General features: G+C 45.4%; 1 protein-coding gene across 2 annotated transcripts in view; it reads left to right on the top strand.

Annotated features, from left to right (window-relative positions):
- The window catches only part of LOC120994618 (ankyrin repeat and SOCS box protein 9-like), a 49,085-nt gene that overhangs the window by 4,692 nt on the left and 16,880 nt on the right, over positions 1 to 27,513 (top strand). For both annotated transcript variants that reach the window (XM_040423308.1, XM_040423309.1), the window contains exons 2-4: positions 9,737 to 9,816; positions 15,853 to 15,960; positions 24,506 to 24,656. In XM_040423308.1, coding sequence (XP_040279242.1) covers positions 9,737 to 9,816; positions 15,853 to 15,960; positions 24,506 to 24,656 — 339 coding nt within the window. The remainder of the gene's footprint in view (positions 1 to 9,736; positions 9,817 to 15,852; positions 15,961 to 24,505; positions 24,657 to 27,513) is intronic.

The following is a 27,513-nucleotide window of genomic DNA, read 5'->3' as shown; positions in this document are numbered from 1 at the left end:
AAACCTTATGTATATAATTGAAGTTTAAAAAAATAAAAAAACTTTTTGTGCCATTTTTGTCTTTCACCTTTGAATTTTATGTCAGCAGACTGAAAGGAGCATTCATGAGGGTAATGAAGCCAGATTCTCACTGAGCGGTTTGTACATAGGCCAAAACACCTCTGGGACAGAAAACATTCAGTACCGGCTCATCCAAGAGGAAAACTACTGGTTATGGGGAGCTGTGTGTGACAGAAAACAACTGTTGTCATCAGAGCGGTGAACTTTGGACTCTGATTCTGGAATCATCTGCGTTTTTCATTAACTTGAAAACTGGGATTAAACCAAATATTTTCAGGTCAGGGAAATATAACACAGTAAATCTGACATTAATATTAACCCCTTAAGGGCTCATACGCACAAACGTATTTTTTCTTGTGCTGTTTGTTATTTTACGACTGTATGTGGAATCATTCACTTCAATGGGGCTGCAAAAAAAAAAAAACGGAATATCCCCATGGACATTCAGCAAAAAAAATAGAACATGTCCGCATTATGGACAAGGATATGACTGTTCTATTATAGGCCAGCCTTTCCGTTCCACAAAATGCGGAATGCACACGGCGGTCTCCGTGTTTTGCAGACCTCAAAACATCCAATGGTCATGTGCATGAACCCTAATGCATAACCACATACAAATACATCATTGCTATTAAGGCCCATTTCACACAAGCTAGTTTTCCGCGTGGGTGCAATGCGTGACGTGAACGCATTGCACCCGCACTGAATACTGACCCATTCATTTCAATGGGTCAGTGTATATGAGTGTTGTTTTTCACGCATCACTTGTGCGTTGCGTGAAAATCGCAGCATGTTCTATATTCTGCGTTTTTCACGCAGCCCTGGCCCCATAGAAGTGAAGGGGGCTGCATGAAAAACGTATTGCATCCGGAAGCAGATGCGGATGCAATGCATTTTTTACTGAAGGTTACTAAGAGATGTTGTTTGTAAACCTTAAGGTTTTTTTTTATCACGAACATGAGAAACTCATCAAAACGCATTGCACCTGCGCTGAAAAAACTGAACGCAGTCGCAGACATAACTGACTGAACTTGCTTGCAAAATGGTGCGAGTTTCACTGAACGTAGCCTGAACGCATCCGGACCTAATCCGTCACGCTTGTGTGAAAGAGGCCTAAGGGTTTGTATGGAGTAAGCTGACACGCTGAACCCGCTCCGTACTTGGAAGGTGCTGGATGCTGACAGTAACTGGCATCTGTGGGATTAGACACAGGGAGGGGGCTCCCTCTGCGCTCCGTTCGAAGTCACAGTAGAGAAATCGCGGGCCTCTGGTTGTGACTCAGGCCTGTCATGGCTAACTGTCTGAAAAAGCAGGCTGCCTCAGACAAGCTGTCAGAATCCCACAGACTGCGATAGTTTTCTACTGCCGCCTGAACTCCCCAAATGTCTGCCTGCTGAGTGTATAACGATCTGGCGCTTTATTAACAGTGGAAGCGGTGGGTATCTGTGTACACAGCTGGTGGTGGAAATTGGAGCCAATGGTTCCCTGCCCCGCCGTTTACCCTCAGGCCTACTAGGTAGGCATATGAGGCAGTAAATCTGTGCCCAGCATCCCAGGCCGTAAGCCTGCATTTTTATTTTCCTGGCCACTTGGGGACATCCCATGAAGGTGTGGGGGACATTGCTACTGGGAGTGGAAAACTGCAGGGGACATTACTACTGGAGGTTTCATTGTGGGGGATATTGCTATTGGAGATGGCACAGTGGGGGACATTAATGGGGGCACTATGGGAGAATTTTTTATATTGAGGACAGTATACGTAAGTGGCATTACTGGGGTCACCAGTTTTTGTTTTTAATACTGGGGCACTATTATCACTAGGGGCACAATTTGGGTTGTTATTATTGTTGTAGGCACTATAGGGGACATAATTAATAACAGGGGCATATATGGACGTTTTTAGTGGGGGATACAATAAGGGGTATTATTGCTGGAGGCAATGTAGGGACATTTCCATTACTAGGTGCATTTTAGGGGATGTTATTTCTGTGGGGCACTACACAGGTATTACTAGGAGCTCAATGGGGCTATTATTACTGGGGTAGTATGGTATCTGGAGTCACTGTAGGGGCATAATTACTACTAGGGACACTATGTAATCATTTTAATTAAAGGAGGCATTTTATCGGGCATTATTACTATTGGGGAAAGGACACTATTTTTTTTTAGCCGTATAGTATTTAGGGGCGTTGGGGAGCACCACGGGAACAATATTGCGGTTGGCAGCAGGATGACATTGTTGGGGCACCAGGATGGGGAGTTTGTGCTGAGAAGGTGGGAAGCATGATGGAAAAGTGAAGAATCTAAAATGTCTGTGTGGCAAACTCTGCAGAGAGAAGATGAGGCTGAATAAAGTTGTTGTGGCGGTCTGGAGAAGATGAGGAAAGAACATCTACATTAGAGGAGACGTCACTGAATGTAAGAGGTATATTGTGCTGTATTCTCCTATATGTTTGGTAGAGCTGGCTTGTTGCTGTCTTAGGTAAAAGGGGAGATTGATCACAGTTCCAAAACGGAGTGATTATTGGCAGTATTTCTGAAACTTCGCAGTTTGTGAACTGTGGACAAATGCCACCATTGCGAATAAGCAACATGGAAACTGTAGAACACCATATGCCATTAATGTGAGAGTTGAATGTCTGCTATGAAGGTACACAAGGGAGGTCCGACACGCTACAGTGGAGAAGTTAACCACCCAAATGAACCAGGGAGCTACCAGACGTGTGTCTAAAACAGTTCTGCGAACCTTTCTAAGTATGGGACTCCGCTAGCAGAGGAAGAGTGACCATTTATTTGCTTTAAAGTTGCATCAGCAGAAAAGGCTTAAATTTTCATGGCAGTACTGCAATTAGGCCTCTGCTGGTTGGCAAAGGGTTGCCTTCTCCAATGAGTCACGTTTTTTTGCTTCATTGAATAGATGGATATTGGCAGGTCAGGCAGAGGCGGACTGTGAACTTAAAATGGCCCTGGAAAAAAAACCTAAATGTGACCACAGGTTGTAGGCAGGTCCAAATTTACTAAATATTGCCGCTCGTGCCACAGTATGAAACTGTATCCTCATCATGAGGACGGTTATACAGTAGAATGGCTGGTGGCCAAGAGGAGGGCTGGGCAGTCCTCTCGGCATTGGCTCAACATAATTTCCCTGTAGGGTCTATGCAGGGCTGGCGCCACCCATAAGCAGAGTAGGCAACCGCGTAGAGCGCACTCTGCCTGGGGGCGCCAGCGCCCCGCCCCCTACTTGTCATCCATCTGACATCATCTCATCTCCTTCTGTTCCTGTACGGATGCGCTCCGATGAGTTCACTTCGGGCAGAGAGAGCGGCACGCAGCTGTGACACAGCTACGAGACCCTGGTGTATTTAAATCTCATTGAGGCTTTCTTTCAGAAAAGTTTCTCCTGGGATTCAAACTCACAACCTTGACACATCAGAGCCAAGGCATTTAAGCCAAGTTCATCCATGACCAAGTTCCCTGGCCCTCTAATTCCCCAGATTTGAACCCAATTGAGTATCCTTTGAATCATCTTGATAGTTGTGTTCTCTCTATGGATCCTCCCCCCATGCACCCTCCAGCAGCTGTGGGATGCACTGCAGTCAGCATGGCTCCAGATACCTGTGAAAATGTACCAGGACCTTAGAGTCACTCCCTGCCCATCTAGCTGCTGTCTGTGCTGCATACAGCAGTTACTCTGGATATTAGCATAATAATGTGACTTGACCGTGTATATTGTGCTATGGTGTAGTATTTGGTTTGGCTGCAGAACCAAATACCAAAGTGTAGCACAATATACAATTGCAAGAATAAGTATGTGAACCCTTTGGAATGATATGGATTTCTGCACAAATTGGTCATAAAATTTAATCTGATCTTCATCTAAGTCACAACAATAGACAATCACAGTCTGCTTAAACTAATAACACACAGAATTAAATGTTACCATGTTTTTATTGAATACACCATGTAAATATTCACAGTGCAGGTGGAAAAAGTATGTGTCACGGGGTAGAGTCGCGGGTATAAAGTTAGAGCGGAGGTGCACGCCCTGAGCTGCCACCCGGTCCCCTGTCCCTGCCTACTTGCACCACCCACCCTAGGTGACGGGGCGCAACTGGGCAACAGTCCCTGACCTGAGTAATGCAAGCAGTAAGATAGAGACAGCAGGGAAGCGGACAGCCAATGAGAGGTAGCACTAGAGCGGACAGAGAGGTGGAACAAGCAAGGTACCACCAAAAACGGAAGGGCGAGGCGGGTCAACTAGCCGGGGTCAGTCCAGGAGGTCACATCAGTACAAGAGAAGAGGCAAAGACAAAATCCAAAAGCAAGCCGAGGTTTAAAATCGGTAGCGTCAAGGTTCAGGGAGCAGGCAGAAGAGGTGTCAGGAAGCAGATCAAGGGTCAAATCCAAAGGTAAGCTAAATAACAATAATAGTACACAGCCTAAGGGACCAAAATCACAGGCAACCTGTAGCCAGCAGGTTGCCTGTATTTATAGTGGGGAGTGAGGGTCATGTGACGTGGCCAGCGTCACATGACCGACAGACAAACAAGTCGAGCACCGAGTGATCAGCTGGGCGCTCAAGGCAGACCTAGGAGCAGGGAGCCTCCCAGCTAGCAAAAGCCACCCTGGGAACGAGGCTGAACACAGATCCTCGCTCCCGAAGCTAAGCAGCAGGTCTGCGGCTGATGGGAGACCGAGTGTGCCTTCGGCACCCCGTTACAGTATGTGAACCCCTAGACTAATGACATCTCCAAGAGCTAATTGGAGTGAGGTGTCAGCCAACTGGAGTCCAATCAATGAGATGAGATTGAAGGTGTTGGTTACAGCTCCCCTATAAAAAAATGGGTTTGCTTTTCACAAGAAGCATTGCCTGATGTGAATGATTCCTCGCACAAAAGAGCTCTCAGAAGACCTACGATTAAGAAGTGTTGACTTGCATAAAGCTGAAAAGGGTTATAAAAGTATCTCCAAAAGCCTTGCTGTTCATCAGTCCACGGTAAGACAAATTGTCTATAAATGGAGAAAGTTCAGCACTGCTGCTACTCTCCCTAGGAGTGGCCGTCCTGTAAAGATGACTGCAAGAGCACAGCGCAGACTGCTTAATGAGGTGAAGAAGAATCCTAGAGTGTTAGCTAAAGACTTACAGAAGTCTCTGGCATATGCTAACATCCCTTTTAGCGAATTTACGATACGTAAAACACTAAACAAGAATGAATTTCATGGGAGGATACCACAGAGGAAGCCACTGCTGTCCAAAAAAAACATTGCTGCACGTTTACAGTTTGTACAAGAGCACCTGGATGTTCCACAGCAGTACTGGCAAAATATTCTGTGGACAGATGAAACCAAAATTGAGTTGTTTGGAAGAAACACACAACACTATGTGTGGAGAAAAAGAGGCACAGCACACAAACATGAAAACCTCATCCCAACTGTGAAGTATGATGGTGGGGGCATTATGGTTCAGGGCTGCTTTGCTGCGTCAGGGCCTGGACGGATTGCGATCATTGAAAGAAAAATGAATTCCCAAGTTTATCAAGATATTTTGCAGGAGAACTTAAGGCCATCTGTCCACCAGCTGAAGCTTGACGGAATATGGATGTTGCAACAGGACAATGACCCAAAGCATAGAAGTAAATCAACAACAGAATGGCTTAAACAGAAGAAAATTTGTCCTGACCTCAACCCGATTGAGATGCTGTGGCATGACCTCAAGAAAGCGATTCACACCAGACATCCCAAGAATATTGCTGAGCTGAAACAGTTCTGTAAAGAGGAATGGTCAAGAATTACTCCTGACCGTTGTGCACGTCTGATCTGCAACTACAGGAAACATTTGGTTGAAGTTATTGCTGCCAAAGGAGCTTCAACCAGTTATTAAATTCAAGGGTTCACATACTTTTTCCACCTGCACTGTGAATGTTTACATGGTGTGTTGAATAAAAAAACATGGTAACATTTAATTCTTTGTGTGTTATTAGTTTAAGCAGACTGTGATTGTCTATTGTTTTGACTTAGATGAAGATCAGATCACATTTTATGACCAATTTGTGCAGAAATCCATATCATTCCAAAGGGTTCACATACTTATTCTTGCAACTGTACTGCCCCTATATGGTAATGCTGGCCCTATCAAAAGCATCCCGGTGTGTATACACACACACCACCTAGGGTCATATGATCCTCCTTGTTTCCTGAAAAATGGTTGACACTATTTTGAGAAATTTGCCAAATATTTGGATTTGACTTTTTACAAAATTCGGGTCAGATTAAATTAGTTTAGAATTTATTTGCTCATCTGTAGTCATCAGTATCAGATTGGCAGGGGTCAGACTCCTGGCACTCTCCATCGATCAGCCATTAGAAGAAGCCACAGTGCAGTGGAACTACTGTAACACAGCTCTGTACAATGAATAATGGCCAGGAAAGGTACTACCAGTTCAGTCACTTTCAACTGAATAGTACTTTGCCTGCAGTACGTTTTCTAGCAGCTGATTGTTGGGGGGTGCTTCAGTGCCAAGAGTCAGCCCCATGTGGATCTGATATTGATGACCTGTCCTACAGATCACCAATATTAAAGTTCTGAAAAAATTGACTCTTAAATGGTTACTCTATGCTACAAGATAGAATCATGCATGGGAAGCAAAGCACCATAGCTCAGTGGTTTAGCACTGTTGCCTTGCAGTGAGGTCCTAGGTTCGAATCCAACCAAGGACAACATCTGTATGGAGTTTGTATGTTCTCCCTGTGTTTGTGTGCTGGTACTCCAGTTTCCTCCAACACTCCAAAGACCGACTGATAGGGAACTTAGATTGTGAGCCCTATTGGGGACAGCTTGATGCTAATGTCTGTAAAGCGCTGCGGAATAAGTCAGCACTATATAAGTGAGTATAATAAATAAAATGCATGTGCAGAGTAAACAGTTGGCCACCAAAGCTCTTTCTCCAATGCCGTCAGGGCTAGTAGCCTAATTGTATGGAAAGAAACTGATATGCATGACAGGTTATTTCCCACTAAATTTGTATATCTGTCTTACAAAGCTGAACTTTTTCTTGCAAATAAGAGCTGATTGTTCAGTTCCAGGACAAGTCTGAACCCGTTTTAAGCTGAAAGTAATGCAAATTCTTAGACACAAAAGAGTATCAAGTCCTCTATTTGAAATCACAACCATTAGCACATGACATATATCCTCAGTGATGTCTAGTAGGTGATGTGTGAATCAGCCCATAAAAAGTTGGCTCCAAATTCACCTCCAAACAGGATAGTCATCTACTGGATACTTGTGGCCCCACTATTGCATAAGAGTCTGGGCCACCTGGGAAATGCTCTGTCGGGCTACGCTGACCCTACTTATAATGGTTCTGGTCCTTTGATAAGTAATTTATGGGGCTGGCACATATATCCCACCCACGAACACTAATCCTCCAATCCCCAGAAACAGAAAGTCTGCTGACCTGGTGTTGTCTTGTACATCTTAGTGCCCTTTGTTGCCCTACCCCAAGCATCATTGGACACCTAAATATTTGGGTCATCCTTTCATAAATCGCATATTACTTTCTCAAGGTTATAATTACTTTGACTTTCTCAAGGTTATAATTGTAGGCTATGGCTTTTTACCTCTTCTCTGGGACTACTTAGGACTTAATATGATACCAATTCACTTAGATTAAAAACCATTATCCTGAAAACTGATTTATACACATTTTTATTCTTGGTAATTATATTTCCTTTACACTGCAGCAGGGATTTTGGCCCCACACCTCCATACAGATCTTCTCCAGATAGTTTTAGGCTTTAGACAGTCCGGTTTTCTGGTTCCCTGTCCTCTGTCCGGCGCAGGGATGACCTTCCTGTTCAGTAGCTCACATTCAGACAGCAGCACTGTGCTGTCGGAGTGTGAGCTGCAGCAACTGACTGAGGCTTCTCTCACCTCCAGTCAGACACTAGATCCACAGACATGTCTGACTGAGGGGGAGATAGCGCCCTGGGCTGCTCCCAGCTCACCTTCCCTTTTGAAAGTTCTTCCCTCTCCTCCACCCCCATTTTGACCTGGCTGTGTGTTTTGGGTCATTATCATACCGGAACACCCAGCCACACCCAGCCACGACCTATCTTCAATGCTCTTACTGAGGGAAGGAGGTTGTTGGCCAAAATCTTGTGATACATGGCCCCATCCATCCTCCCTTCAATACGGTGCAGTCGTCCTGTCCCCTTTTGCAGAAAAGCATCCCCAAAAGTATGATGTTTCCACCCCCATGCTTCATGGTTGGGACTGTGTTCTTGAGGTTGTACTCATCCTTCCTCCAAACACAGCGAGTAGAGTTGATACCAAAAAGTTCTATTTTGTTCTCATCCGACCACATGACCTTCTCCTCTGGATCATAAAGATGGTCATTGGCGAACTTCAAACGGGCCTAGACATGATTTTAATCTATGACAGCGTAGTGTGTTACTAATGGTAATCTTAGAGCTCTCATCAGGTCATTGACCAGGTCTTCCCGTATAGTTCTGGGCTGGTTTCTGACCTTTGGCCAGAAACATCCTTACCCGGTGAGATGAGATTTTGCATGGAGTCCCAGACCAAGGAAGATTGACAGTAATCTTGTGTTTCTTCCATTTTCTAATAATTGCACCAACAGTTGTTGCCTTCTCACCAAGCTGCTTGCCTATTGTCCTGTAGCCCACCCCAGCCTTGTGCAGGTCTACAATATTGTCTCTGGTGTCCTTAGACAGCTCTTTGGTCTTGGCCATGGTGGAGAGGTTGGAGTGTGATTGAGTGTGTGTGTGTGTGGACAGGTATCTTTTTTTACAGGTGCAATTAATACAGGTAATGAGTGCAGAGTAGGAGGGCTTCTTAAAGAAAAACTAACAGGTCTGTGAGAGCCAGAATTCTAGCTGGTTGGTAGGTGATCAAATACTTATTTCATGCAATAAAATGAAAATTAATTATTTAAACATCATACAATGTTTGTTTGTTTTGTTTTTTTCTTTGTTTTTTTTTCTGGATTTTTTTAATTTTTTTTAGATTCTGTCTCTCACAGTTGAAGTGTACCTACGTTATAAATTAGACCTCTCCATTCTTTGTAGGTGGGAAAACTTGCAAAATCGCCTGTGTATCAAACATTTATTTTCCCCACTGCATGTCTGGGAGAGGTTATTTAGATTTAGTCCCATTGGGGATGGGGACAGATGACAACCTCCCGTATAGTGCTGCAGAATGCATTGATATATCGGCAAAGAGAAGAAAGTCAATGCAACACGATTTGAGAACAGACAGATGTTTCCTTAATCCAAACTCTTAAATGGGGCCAAACAAAGGATGTCCCACTGGGATAGAGGAACATTTCTTAAAATCAGAACCAATCACTTAACGGTAGTGATCCACTCAATTCACTTCTATGGAGTGATATACTGTAGATGGCACTCTCAGTCCCATAGAAGTGAATTAAGCATAGGAACATAATGCACACTACTGCTCCATTCAAACAGGGTACTCCGGGACCCCTTGTGATCATAGGGGGTCCAGGGGTTAGACACCCGTAGTCCGATATTTTATCACCTATCCTGTGGGTAGGAGATAAAGATTTTTGGGATAACCCCTTTAAGCTCTGTATTGTTATAAGGTAATAGAGATATTATTTGACATGTATTACAGAGCTTCTTTCTTTCTCTGCAGATTTTGCATCTGATTGGTCTCTATTACATGAAGCATCAATCCATGGTCGACAAGTAACTTTAAATAAATTAATTAACCAGGTAAAAGAAATCATTATGTGAATAGTGTGGGTCTTCCCACTGGAACGCCACAAATCACAAAAGCAAAAGGCCTAGGTGCAGTGTCTGGTATTGGAGCTTAGGTCCATGCTGCCCCCTTGTTTATATTCTGACACAATGATGCCAAGTCTATATTTCTTCATCAAGAGTTGTGGCCCTTCTGTTCTCTTCATCTGAAAAGTTGGCCATACACACAAGAATAATCAGCTGCAATGTGACCGATCAGTCATCCATGGGATTGTTTGTACCAAAGCACCCACCAGCGACAGAAGAGACTAAACTGGCCGATCAGGGGGACAAGTTAAAAAAAAAGAAAAAGCATTACCTGCAGCTTGAACTGCTGGACTTGGATGATTCAATACACTTGTAGTTTCTGTAGACCATCTGCAAAATTTTCCAACCCAACAAATCATAGTTTCGGCTTTGCCATTGTGGATGGTCACTTGTCTTGAGTAGGTCTTTGGTTTTTCTTCGGGCCCTCCAACCACCTCTATAACTTCACCATAGTGCCACCTTCCCCCAAAGAAACACACACAGCCACTGTTCGGATTAAATCGGCCACAGCAGCCGTTTTATTAATAAATTAAAGTACATAACCTAAATACCATTAATATTAACATTAAATCTGATGAGGGAGGTCATAGAAGCCCCAAAAATTAACCTCCATAAACAACCACCATGGCGATTCCATCCTGCCTCCAGCTGTGTAACACCAGCTCGGAGACCCCAACTGATAGACGCCTCTCTGAACCAACCAGGTGCTCCAACTATGAAAGTCCAGCCCCACCATTGAGGCCCTCCCATTCACCCATACTATCCTGTACCACCAGCTTCTAGGACCTCCCACCGCCAACAACGCGCAGCTTGACACTACCGCCCTCAAGCTTGCGCGTTCCTCTACAACCTCAACACCCTCTCAATACCCCCTTGCAAGCCCAGGGACCATAAATTGATGCCTACCGTGTTAAGGTGTACCCCATCCGTTCCCCAAAACCCACCACTGCCAGCCTCCAACTCGGGATGCCTCACTGCCACTGCACAGTTCCTAGCACAGAATCGCCTTATTCAATTTAATCCTGGCCTTATTTTTCCAATCCACTGATCTCGCCTCCCGCCATGACTGCCTAGGCACAATATCTGGCCATACAGTTATCAGGGCCGGGAAAAGGGACCACAAACATAGAGTATAAAATTTAAGGTCCCTGATCAGTTCTCATCAGTTCTTCAGTTTTTATTTCTGAACTCGCCACCCCAAAGCGTCGCCGCCAACACTATCGTAAATAGTTCCAGCAGTGCTACATTTCGCACCAAACCCCTCATAATCCAAGACTCCGGCCATCTTCCCGCGCACCTCTGCCCCTGACAATATGCCCCAAAACAGCCCCCCCGCTGCATCCGTAAACAACTCGAAATCAAAACTGTCAACCGCGGCTCCCATCACCAGCGCCCTGCCGTTAAATTGCTTTAAAAACTCGGCCCACACTGCCAAATCATCCTTCAACTCCCGGTCCAGCCTAATAAAATGATGTGGAGCAACAACCCCTCCCGTGGCCAACTGCAACCGCCTACAAAAAATACAGCCCATAGGAATAATGCAACAAGCAAAATTCTATTTCCCAAGAAGGGACTGTAAGTCCCTCAACCGTATTTTCTTCGCCCGCAACGCTTCTGCCACCACCGCCCTCAAATCCTTCACCTTGTCTTCCGGTAAACGACGCTCAATCTTAACTGTGTCTATAACTATACCCAAAATACTCCACTCGGTCGTAGGCCCCACAGTCTCACCCTCCGCCAAAGACACCCCGAACTACTTAAAAACTGACTGCAACGTAGACAACAATAATGCACAAACGCGCAAATCCGACGAACCTAAACAAAGAAAATCATCAAGGTAATGAATAATGGAGGAACAACCTGACACTTCCTCCACCACCCATTCCAAGAAAGAACTAAACATTTCAAAATATGCGCACGACACATAGCATCCCATCGGCAAACACCTATCAACAAAATACCCGCTATTCCAAAAACAACCCAACGAATGCAAACTCTCCAGATGAACAGGTAAAAGCCGAAATGCCGACTCAATATCAGTCTTTGCTAACTGGGTTCCTGGACCCAATTTACGCACCCACTCCACAGCCTCATCTAAGGAGGTATAGACCACCGAACAAAGCTCAGGATCTATACCTTCACTGACTGATGCACCTTTTGGAAACGATAAATGGTGAATGAGCCGAAATGTATTCGTCTCCTTCTTGGGAACCACCCCGAATGGGGAAAACCCGTAAATTCACTAATGGTAGTTCCGAAAAAGGCCCATCCATCCTCTCCGACACCTCTTTTGCCAACTTATCCATCACTACCTCCAGGTGCTCTAACGCAGATTTTTTCTCACCTCCCCATTGGCAACGGGTTAGATGGAATACGAAAACCCTCCGAAAAACCCATCTCCAAAAACACCGCCGCTTCCTGATTCGGATATCTATTTAGATACCCCAACATCCTTTCCAACCGAACTGGGGTCCTCCCCTTTTGCAACATTCTCCCCTCTCTGCCTGCCGCCCCTAAAACACCGGCTAGCCCTATGACTGCCCCCACAGGATGAACACTTGTGTTTGAACTTACATTTCTGTCTGAACTTACAGCTCCCTTCGTTAAACAGGAATCACAGGCCCTTGGCCGATGCTGCTGCAAAACTGGACTGCCCTGCTCCCCCTGGCTCCCCCCGAAAGGACTGCCCCGGCCTTCCCGGCGCAGTCACCCTCATCCACAACCCGATGTCCTTGTGGTTCCACCGCATGTTAGGGCGAACCGCCTTCCTCTGACGAAATAGTTCATCATAGCTAAGCCACCCTGAACCCCCATGCACCCTATAAGCCTCACCTATGGCATCCAAATAACAGAAAAGAGCCGAACAGCAGTCCCCGATCACGCTCGCTAGAATAACAAACGCCTGTAGCCAATTCCCAAACGTGCGCGGTATCAGCCGATACCAACGTTTTTCCTCCTCCTCCTCCTTCTTCCCCCCCATTCTTCTTAACCGTATCCAGGTTAAAACGCTCCAAGGGGAGAAGAGAATTTTTTTTTACATACTCCCCTTGCCAAATCCTCTCACGTACCTCCTGTTTCAAATGCGCTCCGAGGGGACTCTCGAAACACACATACACCTCCCCTTTCGCCGCATCATCCACCCTGGGTCTATCCTCCTCGCCACCCGCCTGTGTCTGCACCGATACCGATCCACCCAACCTGATACCAGAACCGCTTGCAGCACCACCAACCCCAGACCCCACACCCCAGGCCTGGAGGGGTGCCGCCCCCGACACCCCAAACCCACACCCGCCAAGCCACATAACAATTGCCCCAACCCCCCCAATTAATCGACGCTCACCGCTGCCTCACCTGGCTGCCCGGGCGCTGTGAACCCACCAGCCGATGGTCCAGATTCCTGACTATCTTCACCGGGCATCAAGGGAACGATCCTCCCAGTCGCTATTCCGGCGCTGATACTCTGCATCTCAGCTTCAGACACGCTTCGGACACGCCACTCCGGCTCACTCCTCTTGTACGTGGGCGGGACCAACATCAGGCTGTCCGTCACACTGGAGAGGCCTGTGCAAGCTTCTGGCTCCACCCTGCACAGCCTCGTGTCCACAACAGCTGATGCCTCTCCCTCACCGAGTGGGCCTCCCACCCCCCCTCCAGAACGGGGGGGACCACAGCTGCACCTGCTCCTGGATCCCCGCTGACGGCCGCTGGGGATGGGGGACTGACCCCCCCCCCGTCCAGAACTGGGTCCCGCCGACATATTGAATTCCTCCCGCACCGGAAGGACCTAGAAGCAGCAGGCCTGCAGACCTCCCGGCGGGTCCCCTGAAGGGCTCCTGACCCGGTGCCGCACCCGGGGGGGTCTCTTCTGGGCTTGGGTGCACCGGCGGCCGTACCCGCCGTGGCCATCTCGCGCTGGGCTGTGGGCTGGCTGTACCCACCGCCTCCCTCTACAACAGGCCGGCTACCTGTTCCTGGAGCCACCCTGGTCCTCGGGCCTCCCCCGCTTCCCGCAGCTGCCGCAACAACGCCTCCACAGCCTGGGACATTGTGCCGGTAAGTTCTGTTCCTCCGACGCTGAACAAAATGGCACCTGCTCCCTCACACTCTCTCTCCTTTTTACCACCTAAGGCCACCCACCCGTGCTAACTGACTAACCATTTCCTGGCCGGGCCCCTCCACCAAAACCTTTCATGTCGGCCTCCCTTTAACTCCTTCCCGTCCAGCCTCACTTAATGTTTCAAACTATCGTTTGGGTATTTTGGCCAAGTTGTTAATCAGTTCAGAACCAGTCAACAGCAATGTGCCTGCGCTGGTAGAAATATGTTGAAAGAATTCAATATTTTTTTTTGCTTTCCATGGACTTTATATATTAGGGGACATGGTTTTCCGAGAACATGCAATCTCCCTGTCTGATTTTAGTGTTGTGTCCATGATAAAACATTACCAAGGCCATCAGTATTTAGCTGCTATAGATATCATTACAAACAAGACTTCATTGTGCTAGAATCTAAACACTGGGGATGTGGTGACTGGAGCAGAATTTCAAAACTTTAAAATATTGCAAAGCTTATTCAATATTCAATGTTGAAACCAAGAAGGAAGAGTTGTGGAATTATGGAAATCACAGGTCAATGGAATACCTGTACCTGGACTTCTGGCTTTTATCCTAATGTGACACAATGACCTTCTGATGGTTTGTGTAGACACTGTTTGATGCCCTAGGCCAGGGATGGCTAACCTCTGGCATGCCAGCTGTGGTGGAACTACGACTCCCAGCATGCTCCAATCATTTCTTTTGAGTTCTGAGAACCACCAAGCAAGTGTACATCTTGGGAGTTGTAGTTTTAACACAGCTGGAATTCCGGAGGTTAGTCATCACAGCCCTAGGCTTAGGATGTGATGTTCAATTTCACTTGAAGTACAGAATGGATCACTATTCACCATTCTTCTAATCGGACGATCTGTCCGTGCAGAGGTTCTCCTCTGTGCACCTCTTGTTGTCATTCCAGGTCATTAAATGGGTTGTCCCACAAAAAATATTCTACAGGTTTCAAACCAGCACCTAGATCTGAATACTTTTGTAATTGCATGTAATTAAAGATTTAGCATAGCCACTGAGTTATTCATTTAAATCTATCTGTATAGCGCCACCTGCTGTTTTTTTTCTTATTTCTTTGACCTGCTCACTGAGAAGGCCGCACATGCTCAGCTTCTTCCTTCAACTACCTCCTGAGATATGATAGGGAGAGCTGAGACACGCCCCCTGAGCTGCAGCAGAAAAGACACTCCCCCTGGGCTGTCAGCTTGATATAAATCTAGCAGAGTAATGAATGGGGAGATCTCTGGATCCATGTGAGGTACAGGGCTGGTTCTAGCTTTGTTAGGGTCCATTCACACGTCCGTTTTTTCTTTCCTGATCTGTTCCGTTTTTTGCTGAACAGATCTGGACCAGATCTGGACCCATTCATTTTTAATGGGTCCTGGAAAAAAACGGACAGCTCAATGTCTGATTTTTTTCAGGACCCATTGAAAATGAATGGGTCCAGATCTGGTCCAGATCTGTTCAGCAAAAAACGGAACAGATCAGGAAAGAAACAACGGACGTGTGAATGGACCCTTAAAGGTTGTCATGTACTATATGATGTCTGATTTTTTATTTTTTTTTACATTTGTCATAGGGTAACCTCTTTAAAGTTCTACCAACCACAGGGACACACGTTGAACAGTGCTGACATCTAAGCCTAGACGTGTAGCGATCTGCTGGAGTAATAAACTCGGGTCTCTTAGTTCAGAGATTCTGTCCCCCTTAGTCAACAAGTGGTGTTAACTGGCATGTTGATGAACAGGAGGCATGGCACAATCAATCACCCCCACCCCATGACTAGATCTGATAGTAGAAATTGTAGCATCAGATTAGCTATAATATAGTAATTTGCAATATTTTCTGTTTTTTGTTTTCCGTAGGGATACAGTGTAAATCTGATCACAGCAGATCATGTGACTCCACTTCATGAAGCTTGTCTTGGTGGCCACCCTGACTGTGCCACAATCCTGCTGAAACATGGAGCAAAGGTATTCATAAAATATGGTCTGTTCTAACATTAGAGATTAACATGATGATGCTTTTTACACTTCCAAATTAGTGGGCCAACTTGGCCGATCAGTAGGGGGCCAGGGTGCTTGGGTGAGTACTGTGGACTCTTCTTTGATTAAACTGCTCTGTACACCATCATATCATCCATGTAGTAGCAGCAGTGTTGTCCCATTCACTTGAATCTATGAGGATGTAGGGATGACACAGGGTGAAAAGTGCTTTTTTCGAGCCATCTTTTATAAATTTTAAAGTGCATTAGGCTCTGAGGAATGAGGTTACTGTTGAATGAAGAGTTCAGATTCTGGGGAAAATGTAGAGGAATAGGCAAAAAGAAAGGCGTCAGATTAAGAATTGTGAGTGATGTTCAAAAGAGAAAAATAAAGTATGAATCGTGATCTGGTACATATACAGCGAGATCTTAATTTAAAATCTAAAGGAGTAGGGGATATCTGCAAATAGTTCAGGTAATATATCATGTATTGTCATTGTAATGTATTATACCCAGCACAGCTGTTTATAGATGCCACAACCAGGGTTAATACTCCTGGTTCAGCCCTTGGCAGGCCCCCAGCTCAGTTAGTCAGTCAGTCAGTCCAAAATAGAGTTCAGAAAGAAAGGAAGCTCTGCCTTAAGCTCCTTCTTATGTCCAGAAAGCTTAAGAGACTATCAGATCTATGTATGAATTACTGAAAGATCAACGCGCAGAGAGAACTGGAGTACTTGGAATCTGCATGGCCAAGCATAGGAGACAGCAAGGTAATCTGCTTCTACAGGCATTCAGACTTTGCTGCTGTGGGGGACACCATTAAGACACCCATCACACTTTGTTTTTACTAAATGTGCCTTCAAGACTCATATCTCACAGTGGACACTACAGCCATTATTGTCAAGGTACTGTTGACAACCATAGAATCTACTAAAAGAGACTTTAGCAAGATAGAGAGGAAAGAGGTCCATAACTCCTATCTATGCCTAAATCCATACATCACTATCTGTGAAGGTATTGCACAGCATACCGAGGTAAGGAAGGGTGCGCCCTCCTTTTACTGCACGGCCCTATGGAGCAATGGCACAAGAATAGCCTCTGTGATTGATTGTGGCAGTCAGAGCCACTGCCAATCTCATCCTCCGGCTCCTAGTTGCAAAACCTATGAATGAAAAACTTCAAGATCTATTCTGTATATGTCTGTTTCATTTCTATTTCATTGATACTATCTAGAGATGAGCGAATCAAAGTTGACGAAGTGGAATTCGATCCGAATTTCAGGAAAAATTTGAAAACTCTGGGAACGAGGGATCACACACAATGCCATGCATGTAGCCAATCAGCAGCCAGCCAGTCCCTGTGATGTCACAGCCCTATCAATAGCCTCAGCCATCTTGGATTCAGCCATTTTCCAGTGTATTTAGTGCAGGGAGAGAAGTTAGCAGGCACTAGTGAAAGTGGTAGAAAAGACTTTAAAACTTTTTTTTGGCTGAATAGAAGTTCAGAGAAAAATCATTAGAAGTGTAGGGAAAGCATAGTGAGGAATTATTCCACACTATAAAATGAGAACAGGGTCCAATAGGGGAGAGTACAGCCTGGGTAATAGGAGCGATTCTATTACACCTTACAGCACTGACTGGGGATCCAAATTGCCATTATACTGCTGCTTTTAGATTTGCAATAGATGATACCTCTGTAATTCCAGCAAACCTTGCTTGTTATTGGGGTGCAAATGTTGTGTAATACAGCCATTAACAGGGTGTATTACTAGGAAATATTTGTATGTCTTACTAGTTGTTGTGCCATGCAGTTATATGTTCTAAAGCATTTTTTGTGGTGTATTAGTGGAAAAAAAAAGCTTGTTTAGCCGTTGAGTGGTGAAGTGACAAAAGTACAGCCTTTTTGGGGATGTATTAATTTCCTTTTTATATTTATTTATTTATTTGATCTAACAGTATGTGAGAGAAGTGACGGGCCCTGCACAGGGGAGGGGCAGAGTCCTAAATGTTTCTGGCGCAGGCACAGGTCGCAGCAGAGTAAGGGGGAGTGGCAGCAGGGATCACTTCGAGAGGCCTGAGCTCCCGGTGTCATCTAGCGGTCTTGTCTTGACCAGCAACCCAGAGGTTCTTGAATGGTTGACACGGTCACCCACTTCATCCCAAGTGACATCAGACACCCCCAGCCAAGAGTCGGTGGGTTCGTCAGACACAACCCTTAGTTGGCATGGCCCGGAAGAGGCCTTGTACCCTCACCTGTCCTCAACCAGCCTTTGTTCTTTTCTGTTCCCTCAGCCAGACAAGTATTATATGCTGTGGGCTCAGCTCCATTATACAGCGAGGACGAGCTACTAGAGGACAGTCAGCAGCTACGGCCCAGCCAAGATCTGCAGGAGACATCCGCTGCTTCCTCCGGTAGGCTGGCAAGTAGTGATGAGGATGACAAGCAGACAGTACTCGCTGATGATGTAGCCGATCGCAATTGGCAGCTGGGTGACGAAGGGGCTTACTTCTCATCGGGAGAAGAGGGTAGCAGCTTGCGTGGTTCTTGGCCAGACGACACTGCTTCCGCCTCCACGTTCTCACGCTGTTGGTCCTGCTACAATGTCCGCATCTGCCTCCTCATCCACCACTTGTCCTCAGCCTCCACTGCAGGGACAATTCACAGTGCTCCTGCAGCATACCATATGTGCAGGGCATGGCGGTGTCACTCTGTTCTACACCTAGTTTGCCTGGGCGAACGGAGTCACACAGAGGAGGAACTGCTCCGTGTCCTTCATCAAGAAATCGAATCCTGGCTTTCTCCGCGACAACTCAAAATCGAAACCATGGTGACCGACAACAGTAAGAACCTGGTGTCGGCGCTGCATCAAGGAGGGATGAGCCATGCGCCCTGCATGGCACACATGTTCAATCTGGTTGTCAAGCGGGTCCTGAAATCTTCCACCCATCTGCAAGACATCCTAAAAATGGCCAAGAAATCTTTTATGGCCTTTCTCTGTTCATATAGTCGGTCCAACATATGGAGGGTGGAATTCCAACGGGTGGAAACGTTGCATATCAGCCTATGTTGGGGGACGCCGTTCTGCCGCTGCAGCTCAAGGAGGGTGTGCTTGACAGTGTACATTTCTTGATGATCCAAGTGGACAGGAGTACTCCCCTGTGCAACTTCGATGTTAGCCAGTGGCAGCTCATGCGTGACACCTGCCGTTTGCTCAGGTCCTTTGAGGATGCCACGTTATTTGTCAGTCACCGGGACTACGTGATGAACTTCATTCCACTGCTTTATATCCTGGAACAGATGCTGGTAAATCTGGCTGGTCAGGGGACTGGAGATGTAGCGCCTATATCTCACGACCACATGAGCCCTGTGGGGGCTGAACTGGAGCAGGAGGAGGACATTAAAGCACAAGCAATGTGTAGCGAAATAGGTGGTTTTTCTACACAGGTGACAGGAGAGGCAGAGGAGAAAGAGCAGCTGGAGGAGCAAGAGGGAGATGAGAAAGACGAGGCAGATGACCCAGGCACACCGTGGCAGTATGCAGTGGAGATGGAGGCAGGGAGTCCCTCTGAGTCACTTGCGCAAATGGCCCGCTGCATGCTCACTTGCTTGGGTAGTGACAGCCGAATTGTCACCATTTGTCAAAGGGATTGCAGTGTCCCACTTATGTGTGTAAGTGGTCCATTTAAATTTTTTGTATATGTATTTAATGTATTGTAATTCTTAGTTCAGGCTGGCATTGGCATTGCATCTACACTGCGTGCAGAATTATTAGGCAAATGAGTATTTTGACCACATCATCCTCTTTATGAATGTTGTCTTACTCCAAGATGTATAGGCTCGAAAGCCTACTACCAATTAAGCATATTAGGTGATGTGCATCTCTGTAATGAGAAGGGGTGTGGTCTAATGACATCAACACCCTATATTAGGTGTGCATAATTATTAGGCAACTTCCTTTCCTTTGGCAAAATGGGTCAAAAGAAGGACTTGACAGGCTCAGAAAAGTCAAAAATAGTGAGATATCTTGCAGAGGGATGCAGCACTCCTAAAATTGCAAAGCTTCTGAAGCGTGATCATCGAACAATCAAGCGTTTCATTCAAAATAGTCAACAGGGTCGCAAGAAGCGTGTGGAAAAACCAAGGCGCAAAATAACTTCCCATGAACTGAGAAAAGTCAAGCGTGCGGCTGCCAAGATGCCACTTGCCACCAGTTTGGCCATATTTCAGAGCTGCAACATCACTGGAGTGCCCAAAAGCACAAGGTGTGCAATACTCAGAGACATGGCCAAGGTAAGAAAGGCTGAAAGACGACCACCACTGAACAAGACACACAAGCTGAAACGTCAAGACTGGGCCAAGAAATATCTCAAGACTGATTTTTCTAAGGTTTTATGGACTGATGAAATGAGAGTGAGTCTTGATGGGCCAGATGGATGGGCCCGTGGCTGGATTGGTAAAGGGCAGCAAGGTGGAGGTGGAGTACTGGTTTGGGCTGGTATCATCAAAGATGAGCTTGTGGGGCCTTTTCGGGTTGAGGATGGAGTCAAGCTCAACTCCCAGTCCTACTGCCAGTTTCTGGAAGACACCTTCTTCAAGCAGTGGTACAGGAAGAAGTCTGCATCCTTCAAGAAAAACATTATTTTCATGCAGGACAATGCTCCATCACACGCGTCCAAGTACTCCACAGCGTGGCTGGCAAGAAAGGGTATAAAAGAAGAAAATCTAATGACATGGCCTCCTTGTTCACCTGATCTGAACCCCATTGAGAACCTGTGGTCCATCATCAAATGTGAGATTTACAAGGAGGGAAAACAGTACACCTCTCTGAACAGTGTCTGGGAGGCTGTGGTTGCTGCTGCACGCAATGTTGATGGTGAACAGATCAAAACACTGACAGAATCCATGGATGGCAGGCTTTTGAGTGTCCTTGCAAAGAAAGGTGGCTATATTGGTCACTGATTTGTTTTTGTTTTGTTTTTGAATGTCAGAAATGTATATTTGTGAATGTTGAGATGTTATATTGGTTTCACTGGTAAAAATAAATAATTGAAATGGGCATATATTTGTTTTTTGTTAAGTTGCCTAATAATTATGCACAGTAATAGTCACCTGCACACACAGATATCCCCCTAAAATAGCTAAAACTAAAAACAAACTAAAAACTACTTCCAAAAATATTCAGCTTTGATATTAATGAGTTTTTTGGGTTCATTGAGAACATGGTTGTTGTTCAATAATAAAATTAATCCTCAAAAATACAACTTGCCTAATAATTCTGCACTCCCTGTATTCGCCCCTAGGTGGTGCTGGTGCCACATATTATATATAGCTTTGGGTGTGCTAATAAAGTTAGTTCAAGTTAGAGGAGGAGAGAGGAAGGAAGTGTATGGAGGAGCAGAGCAGGTTCAGTCCAAGATGTAACTGCCTTTCTTTCCTCTGGGCCCTAATCAAGCCTGGAGAGGACAGACCAAGTAGTCACAGCAGACCAGCACAGACAAGTGAGTCTATGTACGAATATAGAGAAAGTCTAGTGAAGATTAGAGCTGAGTCTAGCCAAGGGACTTCACAAGCACCAGTGACCAGGAGGAACTTAAAGGTACCTGGACACAACTGGATGATTAGTGCACATAATTATCCTTTTTCACTAAATGCCTTCTGAGGCATAGTGAACATGAATATTTCAGGAAGAGCATCCTGCATAAAATAATGTAGCAGAGAGTTTGCCTGCCAGGAGGGAGAATGCCCTTATTGGATTGCTCAATATAAAGTAAGGAAACCATTCTATTCAGTATCTGAGTGCTAGAGATTAGACTTAAAGTAGAACTATTTAAGAAGAGAACTTTTGTTTTGCCTGTAAAGTAACAGCATTAAGAAAACTCCTCAGCTGACAATTGCCAGACCTTTTGTCAGGATTACAGCCAAACTGATTTCTGAATCCTTCTTTATGCCATACAAGTGCACTGTACTGATGAACTGTACCAACTGTCTTGAGACATTTGATTTAAGTAAATGTTCAACTGTTTCTACTGCAACTGACTCCTCATCCTTTCTACTACTCTCAACATTTGCACTGAACGGTGCTGGCGTCACGAACACAGGGACCCAGCTACAAAAGCACCTTAAACACCTATACCATCAAGGGCACATCAACCACCATCTGGCTGGTGTTCCCTGCAATAGAGTACCCCGAAGGATTTAATAAGGTCTTCCCTTCCACTGCAGGCCGGCCCAGGGGACAACTGAACTGTGAGTACTACTACCCTCACTCGGCACATCACCATCATTACACTCACATACCACCCCTATGGCGTGGGCGTTGCAAGAATGATTTCTGGCTCTCTACCTTGTTTGACCCTTGCTACCAGTCCAAAATGGGGGCTTTTTTTTACACCCGCTGAGAGGGAGGATAAACTGAACTACTATAGAGGCATCCTATGTAGTCAGTTGGCAGCTGCCTATCTGCTCCATCGTCCATCCTCTCGCAAGTCTGACCCGGGGGGGGGGGGGGGCCTCTGCACTCTCATTCCACTGCCATGACTGCTGTGGCGGGTGGGGGTGGGGGCTCCATCAGCAGCAGCTTGAGTCTAGAGTTGCTGATGAGAAGCTTTCTTCACCCGCCTAGTGAAGAAACTACTCACCAGCAGCGGCAGCTAGACCTGGAGCAGAACCTGAATCAGCAGGTGGTGGCATACTTGGACAGCACCCTGCCACCCCACATTGAAGATCTACTGGACAGCAAAACTGGATTTGTGGCCGCAACTGTCCAAGTTTGCCCTGGAAAAGCTGTCCTGCCCGGCATCAGAGTGGGTGTTTAGTGCGGTGGGGGCCATAGTTACCCCAAGGACAACTCGCCTGTCCACCCAAAATGTGGAGAGACGGACCTTTGTCAAGATGAATCAGGCATGGATCAGCCAGGATTTCCACACACCAATGCCTGATGCATCAGATTAGATCATCCATGCTGCCTCACCCAAACCTTGACAAGAGACCGGTTTCTTCTGGCTACCTGCCTCAGTTACTATTCTGATGCTGCCACCCGCCTGTTGCCACACATCTGATGCCAAGTGCTCCTTCTTACACCCACCATCGTCAGCGGGTACTGCTATTGCCACCCACCTCCCCACTCTGTCACCGGGTCACTCTGTGGTCTCCTTATGCTGCTTCCCCCTCCACACTATGTCATCTTGCAACTCTGTGGTCTCCTCATGCTGCTGCCAACTCACAACTCTGTCTCTGGGCCACTCTGTGGCCTCATCATGCTGCTGCTGCCAACTCCATGCTATGTTGCCTTGCCAGTCTGTGCCCTCCTCATGCTGCTGCCAACTCACAACTGTGTCTCTGAGCCACTATGTGGTCTCCTCATGCTGCTGCCACCTCCACACTGTCACCTTGCCAGTCTGTGAAATCTTCGTGCTGCTGCCATCTCCACACTCTGTCATTGTGCCACTCTGCGGTCTCCTCATGCTGCTGCCACATCACTACTCTGTGGTCACCTCATGCTGCTGCTACCTCACCACTATGTCATTGGGCCACTCTGTGGACTTATTATGCTGTTCCCACCCTCCCCACTCTGTGACTGGGCCACTAGTGTCCCTGTTTGGCCTTGTTGACATCATCATTTATTTGACCCTTCTTCTGATCTGTCAGAAGGAAGGAAAAATGAGACGCAAAATGGATCCTGTCTATGTAGCAGCTGTAAGGTCTGTATGGTCCCATCAGAATTGGCTTATGATTTGGTAGGCAAAAGAGGCAAAGAAGTGGGTACAAAACGCAGAAGACATGCAAATATTCCATTCACGTGTCATCTCTGTTTTGGATCCACTCCTGTGTGTGTGTTTTTTTTGTTTTTTTTTAGCTTTAGCAATACTGATGGATTACTGACCGAGTGAAGGCGGATGCTCAACAAGACAGGATCAGTTTTTTTTTTTTGGGGGGGGGGGGGGGGGGTATTGTTCTAAAGGATCAGAGGAAGGGCAAAATAATCAGTGATGTCAACACAAACTTTCTGCTGACGCCCTCTCCACTCTGTCAGGGCTCTACTTGTATAAGCGTTTAATAGAACAGGTTCTATAGACATCTATGTGGAATCAGCTGGTGACAGTGTAAAAGGAGTGCGCTCTTTCACGCTACAGTAGGATTTTGGGCCTCTGCATGGTTCTTTATACCTGGCGCTAACATTGACCTGTAAAGCTTAGTTCACACTTGAGTTATTTGGTCAGTTTTGACCCCATAACTGCCCAAATAAGTGAATTGTGCAGTGATTCTAAGAGCGACGCCTGTCATCTGCATGTCATACTGACTCACAGTATTGTTTCACTACCACAGCAGACTCCCTATGAGTGTTACTGCATGGCACAAACAAATTCGGATCGAAACAAATCTTTTCGGCAAACCGGACTAAAATAATTTTTGAGAAATTCGCTCATCTCTAATACTATCCCTTGCTTTTTCTATAAATCTATTAAGTCAAAAAAAGTTTACCAGATTTAATTAAAAGGTTGCTTCAATTAATGTGACGTGCTTGTTTTTTTTTCCAGGTCAACATCCCCAACGTTGACTGGAGAACGCCAATATTTAACGCTTGTGTCAGCGGCAGTGTGTCCTGTGTGAAGTTGCTTTTACAGCATGGTGCCAGTCCACATGCAGCATGTGATGTGGCATCACCAATTCATGAGGCATCTAAGAGAGGTAAATAGCCATGTAATATCATGGATACTTTTTATAGGTTGTGTGTGGGTGTGCACAAGTACCGTATTCTATAGATTCAAGTTAAACCATTTACTGCAATGACCTAAAACGAATGCCCTTAGAGCACTCATTAGTGATGAGCGGCATAGGCAATATTCGATATTATCTCCAGTCATTGTTTACTTGATTGCGAACATCGGCAATGTAATATATTTGCGATAAATTCGCGATTAGAATATTCAACACTATTCGCGAATACAAATATATAGCACTATATTCTAAATATTCGCAAATTCTCGAAGTGGCGATATTCGTGATTCAAATTAGCGATTTGAATATTTGCGCTCAACACTAGCACCCATGCCATCAATGTTCAACAACGTTTTTGAAAACTAAACAAAAACTACTGTCTACACTCCCTACCATATGCCCATTTTATCTAGTATTATATTAAATGTGAACATAGGGGGTCATTTATTAAGACTGGCATTTTAGACGCCAGTCTTAATAAGCCCTTTAGTTGGCGCTGGATCAGCCGCAGTTATGTAGAGGTGCTGGCACCATGCCTACTTTTTTTTAAACCTGGCATGACCAGGGAAAAGTTGCAGATTGCGGAGCAAATAACCTTTGCACCACAATCTGCGCCAGAAATACACCTAATATAGATGTATTTCTGATAGTAAATGACCCATGGTGTTGCTCTTGCATATTCCTGAAAAGTACAGGATGATTTTGGCTAAAAAGTAGTTGTACACATGGTTGGAGCAAATTCTTTTCCGTTCCGTGCCATTCTGCATCTCCGGATTTGCGGACCTATTGAAGTGAATGGGTCCGCATCCGTGATGCGGAATGCCCACGGAACGGCACCCGTGTATTGCGGATCCGCAAATGCGGTCCGCAATATGGCAACGGGGCGCACACGTTCGTGTGCAGGAGGCCTAAGGATCTGTCAATTAAGACTTGCTGAGGCAATAATAACGCACAATATAGTGTAATAAAATGTAATAAGACCCCCCCCAATTTATAAATAAATAAATAAAACAGAGATAATGCTGATGCAAAATTCAAATACAGCAACACAAAAGCAATTTGCGTTGCTGTATTTAAATTTGTGTCGAAAAACTAAAACATTATGATTACAGATACAGCAATCCTTATCTGGACCATAATGAGTTAAAGGGCTTTTGCGGGCAATTCAGTTATCAGTACTTCATACTAATCTGTAGAAGGAAGATCTTTTAGACAGTACTTGCCTGTTCCTCACTCTGCCATCTCCACGGCACACACAGATTGCGGGCTCTTTTGCCTGGGTCCTAACCGGATGCGTTCCCTGCTTTTCCTACTGAGCAGCATTAAAAATAAAATAAAAACTTGCGTAGTGAACTACAATCATATGGTAGCAAACATGTGCTATTTCTGTAGCGCATCGCTCAATTACATTCATTAGATTAATAATATGATATTATGCAGTGCCATGGCCAGGAACGAACATTTGCAATGAACGCTTATTTAACACCTGCTACATCTGTACTTGCAGGCACGAAGGCTTTTACATGCACACTCTTTCATATACATGCACTGTTTTACAGTACACTAAAAATAAAAACTACAAAAATGAATTATAGGCCATTTAGAATAGTTTATAAACTATTCTAAATAACGTTATAGAATTGCGTTTTAAAAATTGGCAGTCCTTTCTAGTTACTCCCCACCCCCCCCCCCCCCCCCCCCCCCCCCGCCCCTTATCCCCTCCTTTCCTTAAGTCCTGTAAGGCAATTTTAGAAAAACTAGGAGTATGGAAGTACAGTAAATTTAAGAGCATTTTTATTCTGTTCGCATGATTATCTTTGTCTGAGGCCGGTAGAGGAGTGATAAAGTGTGGGTATTCTCAGCTGTGTAGTCAGGATGGAGCCATGAGAATTCTTTGCTCCTGTGACCTTCACAATGCTTTGTCTCCTCCTCTATAATGACTCCTAACCTTGACGTTGTGAAACTTTCACAGGTTTCTACAGCGTAGGAAGAACCTGCAGCTCTTGTATAGTTACTACGCTTTCTTCAGAACTACTATATCACTATACCGCTATGACTAGAAATGTAAAGAGTGGACGATAATTGCTGACAGAGCTTCTATAAGTTACCAAAAGACTGGAGTTATATCAAAGCAATGTCTGAGAAGATTTTCTGTTCAGATGGTATAATGTAAAAGTGACTACAGATGTTTTCATATGTTTATGTAATGTGCCAAGATAACGTAAAATCATTATTTTATCATAATTCATTATTATGCATTTGTAGGGGCTTTCACTAGTAGCAGTGAGCACATGCTAGGACGGTGGGCAAGGCTTGGTCTTCACATTGTGGCTGTAGGGTGGTGGTGTACTGTGTGGCCAAGAAACTAGACCACCCACATCTGCTGTGATCCATGTGAAGCCAGCCTAAGGAGTCATGGGGGAAAGAATTTTGAGCGCATCCAGGTGGCTTTGTTTTTTGGGACAATATGATATGATTTATAAAGCTGAGTGTATGTGTATGTATGTCCGCTAAAGGAATCCGCACCGTCGCATTTACAATCGTGAAATTTGGCACACAGGTACATCAGGTGTCCGGGAAGGTTTTAGGCTGGGCCTCAGCTCTCTAGGACGTACCGTTCCTGAGATATTCCAAAAAAATGCATTAGCCAATAGAAGCTTGGTCACATGACCCTTATCAGCCAATAGAAGCTCGCAGGCCGTTAGTCTCCACATACAGTTTTACTCCAGGTTTCCATAACAACCCAGCCATTTTTCTTTACTGCTGTAGGTGAGCTTTAAAGGAAATCTGTCACCAGGATAATCGCTATTGAAGTAAAGCCATGTCC

Source organism: Bufo bufo, chromosome 3 (genome assembly GCF_905171765.1).
Source record: "Bufo bufo chromosome 3, aBufBuf1.1, whole genome shotgun sequence".
NCBI lineage: Eukaryota > Metazoa > Chordata > Amphibia > Anura > Bufonidae > Bufo > Bufo bufo.
Note: the sequence above shows the minus strand (reverse complement) of the source record. Positions and strands in the feature narration are given on the sequence as shown.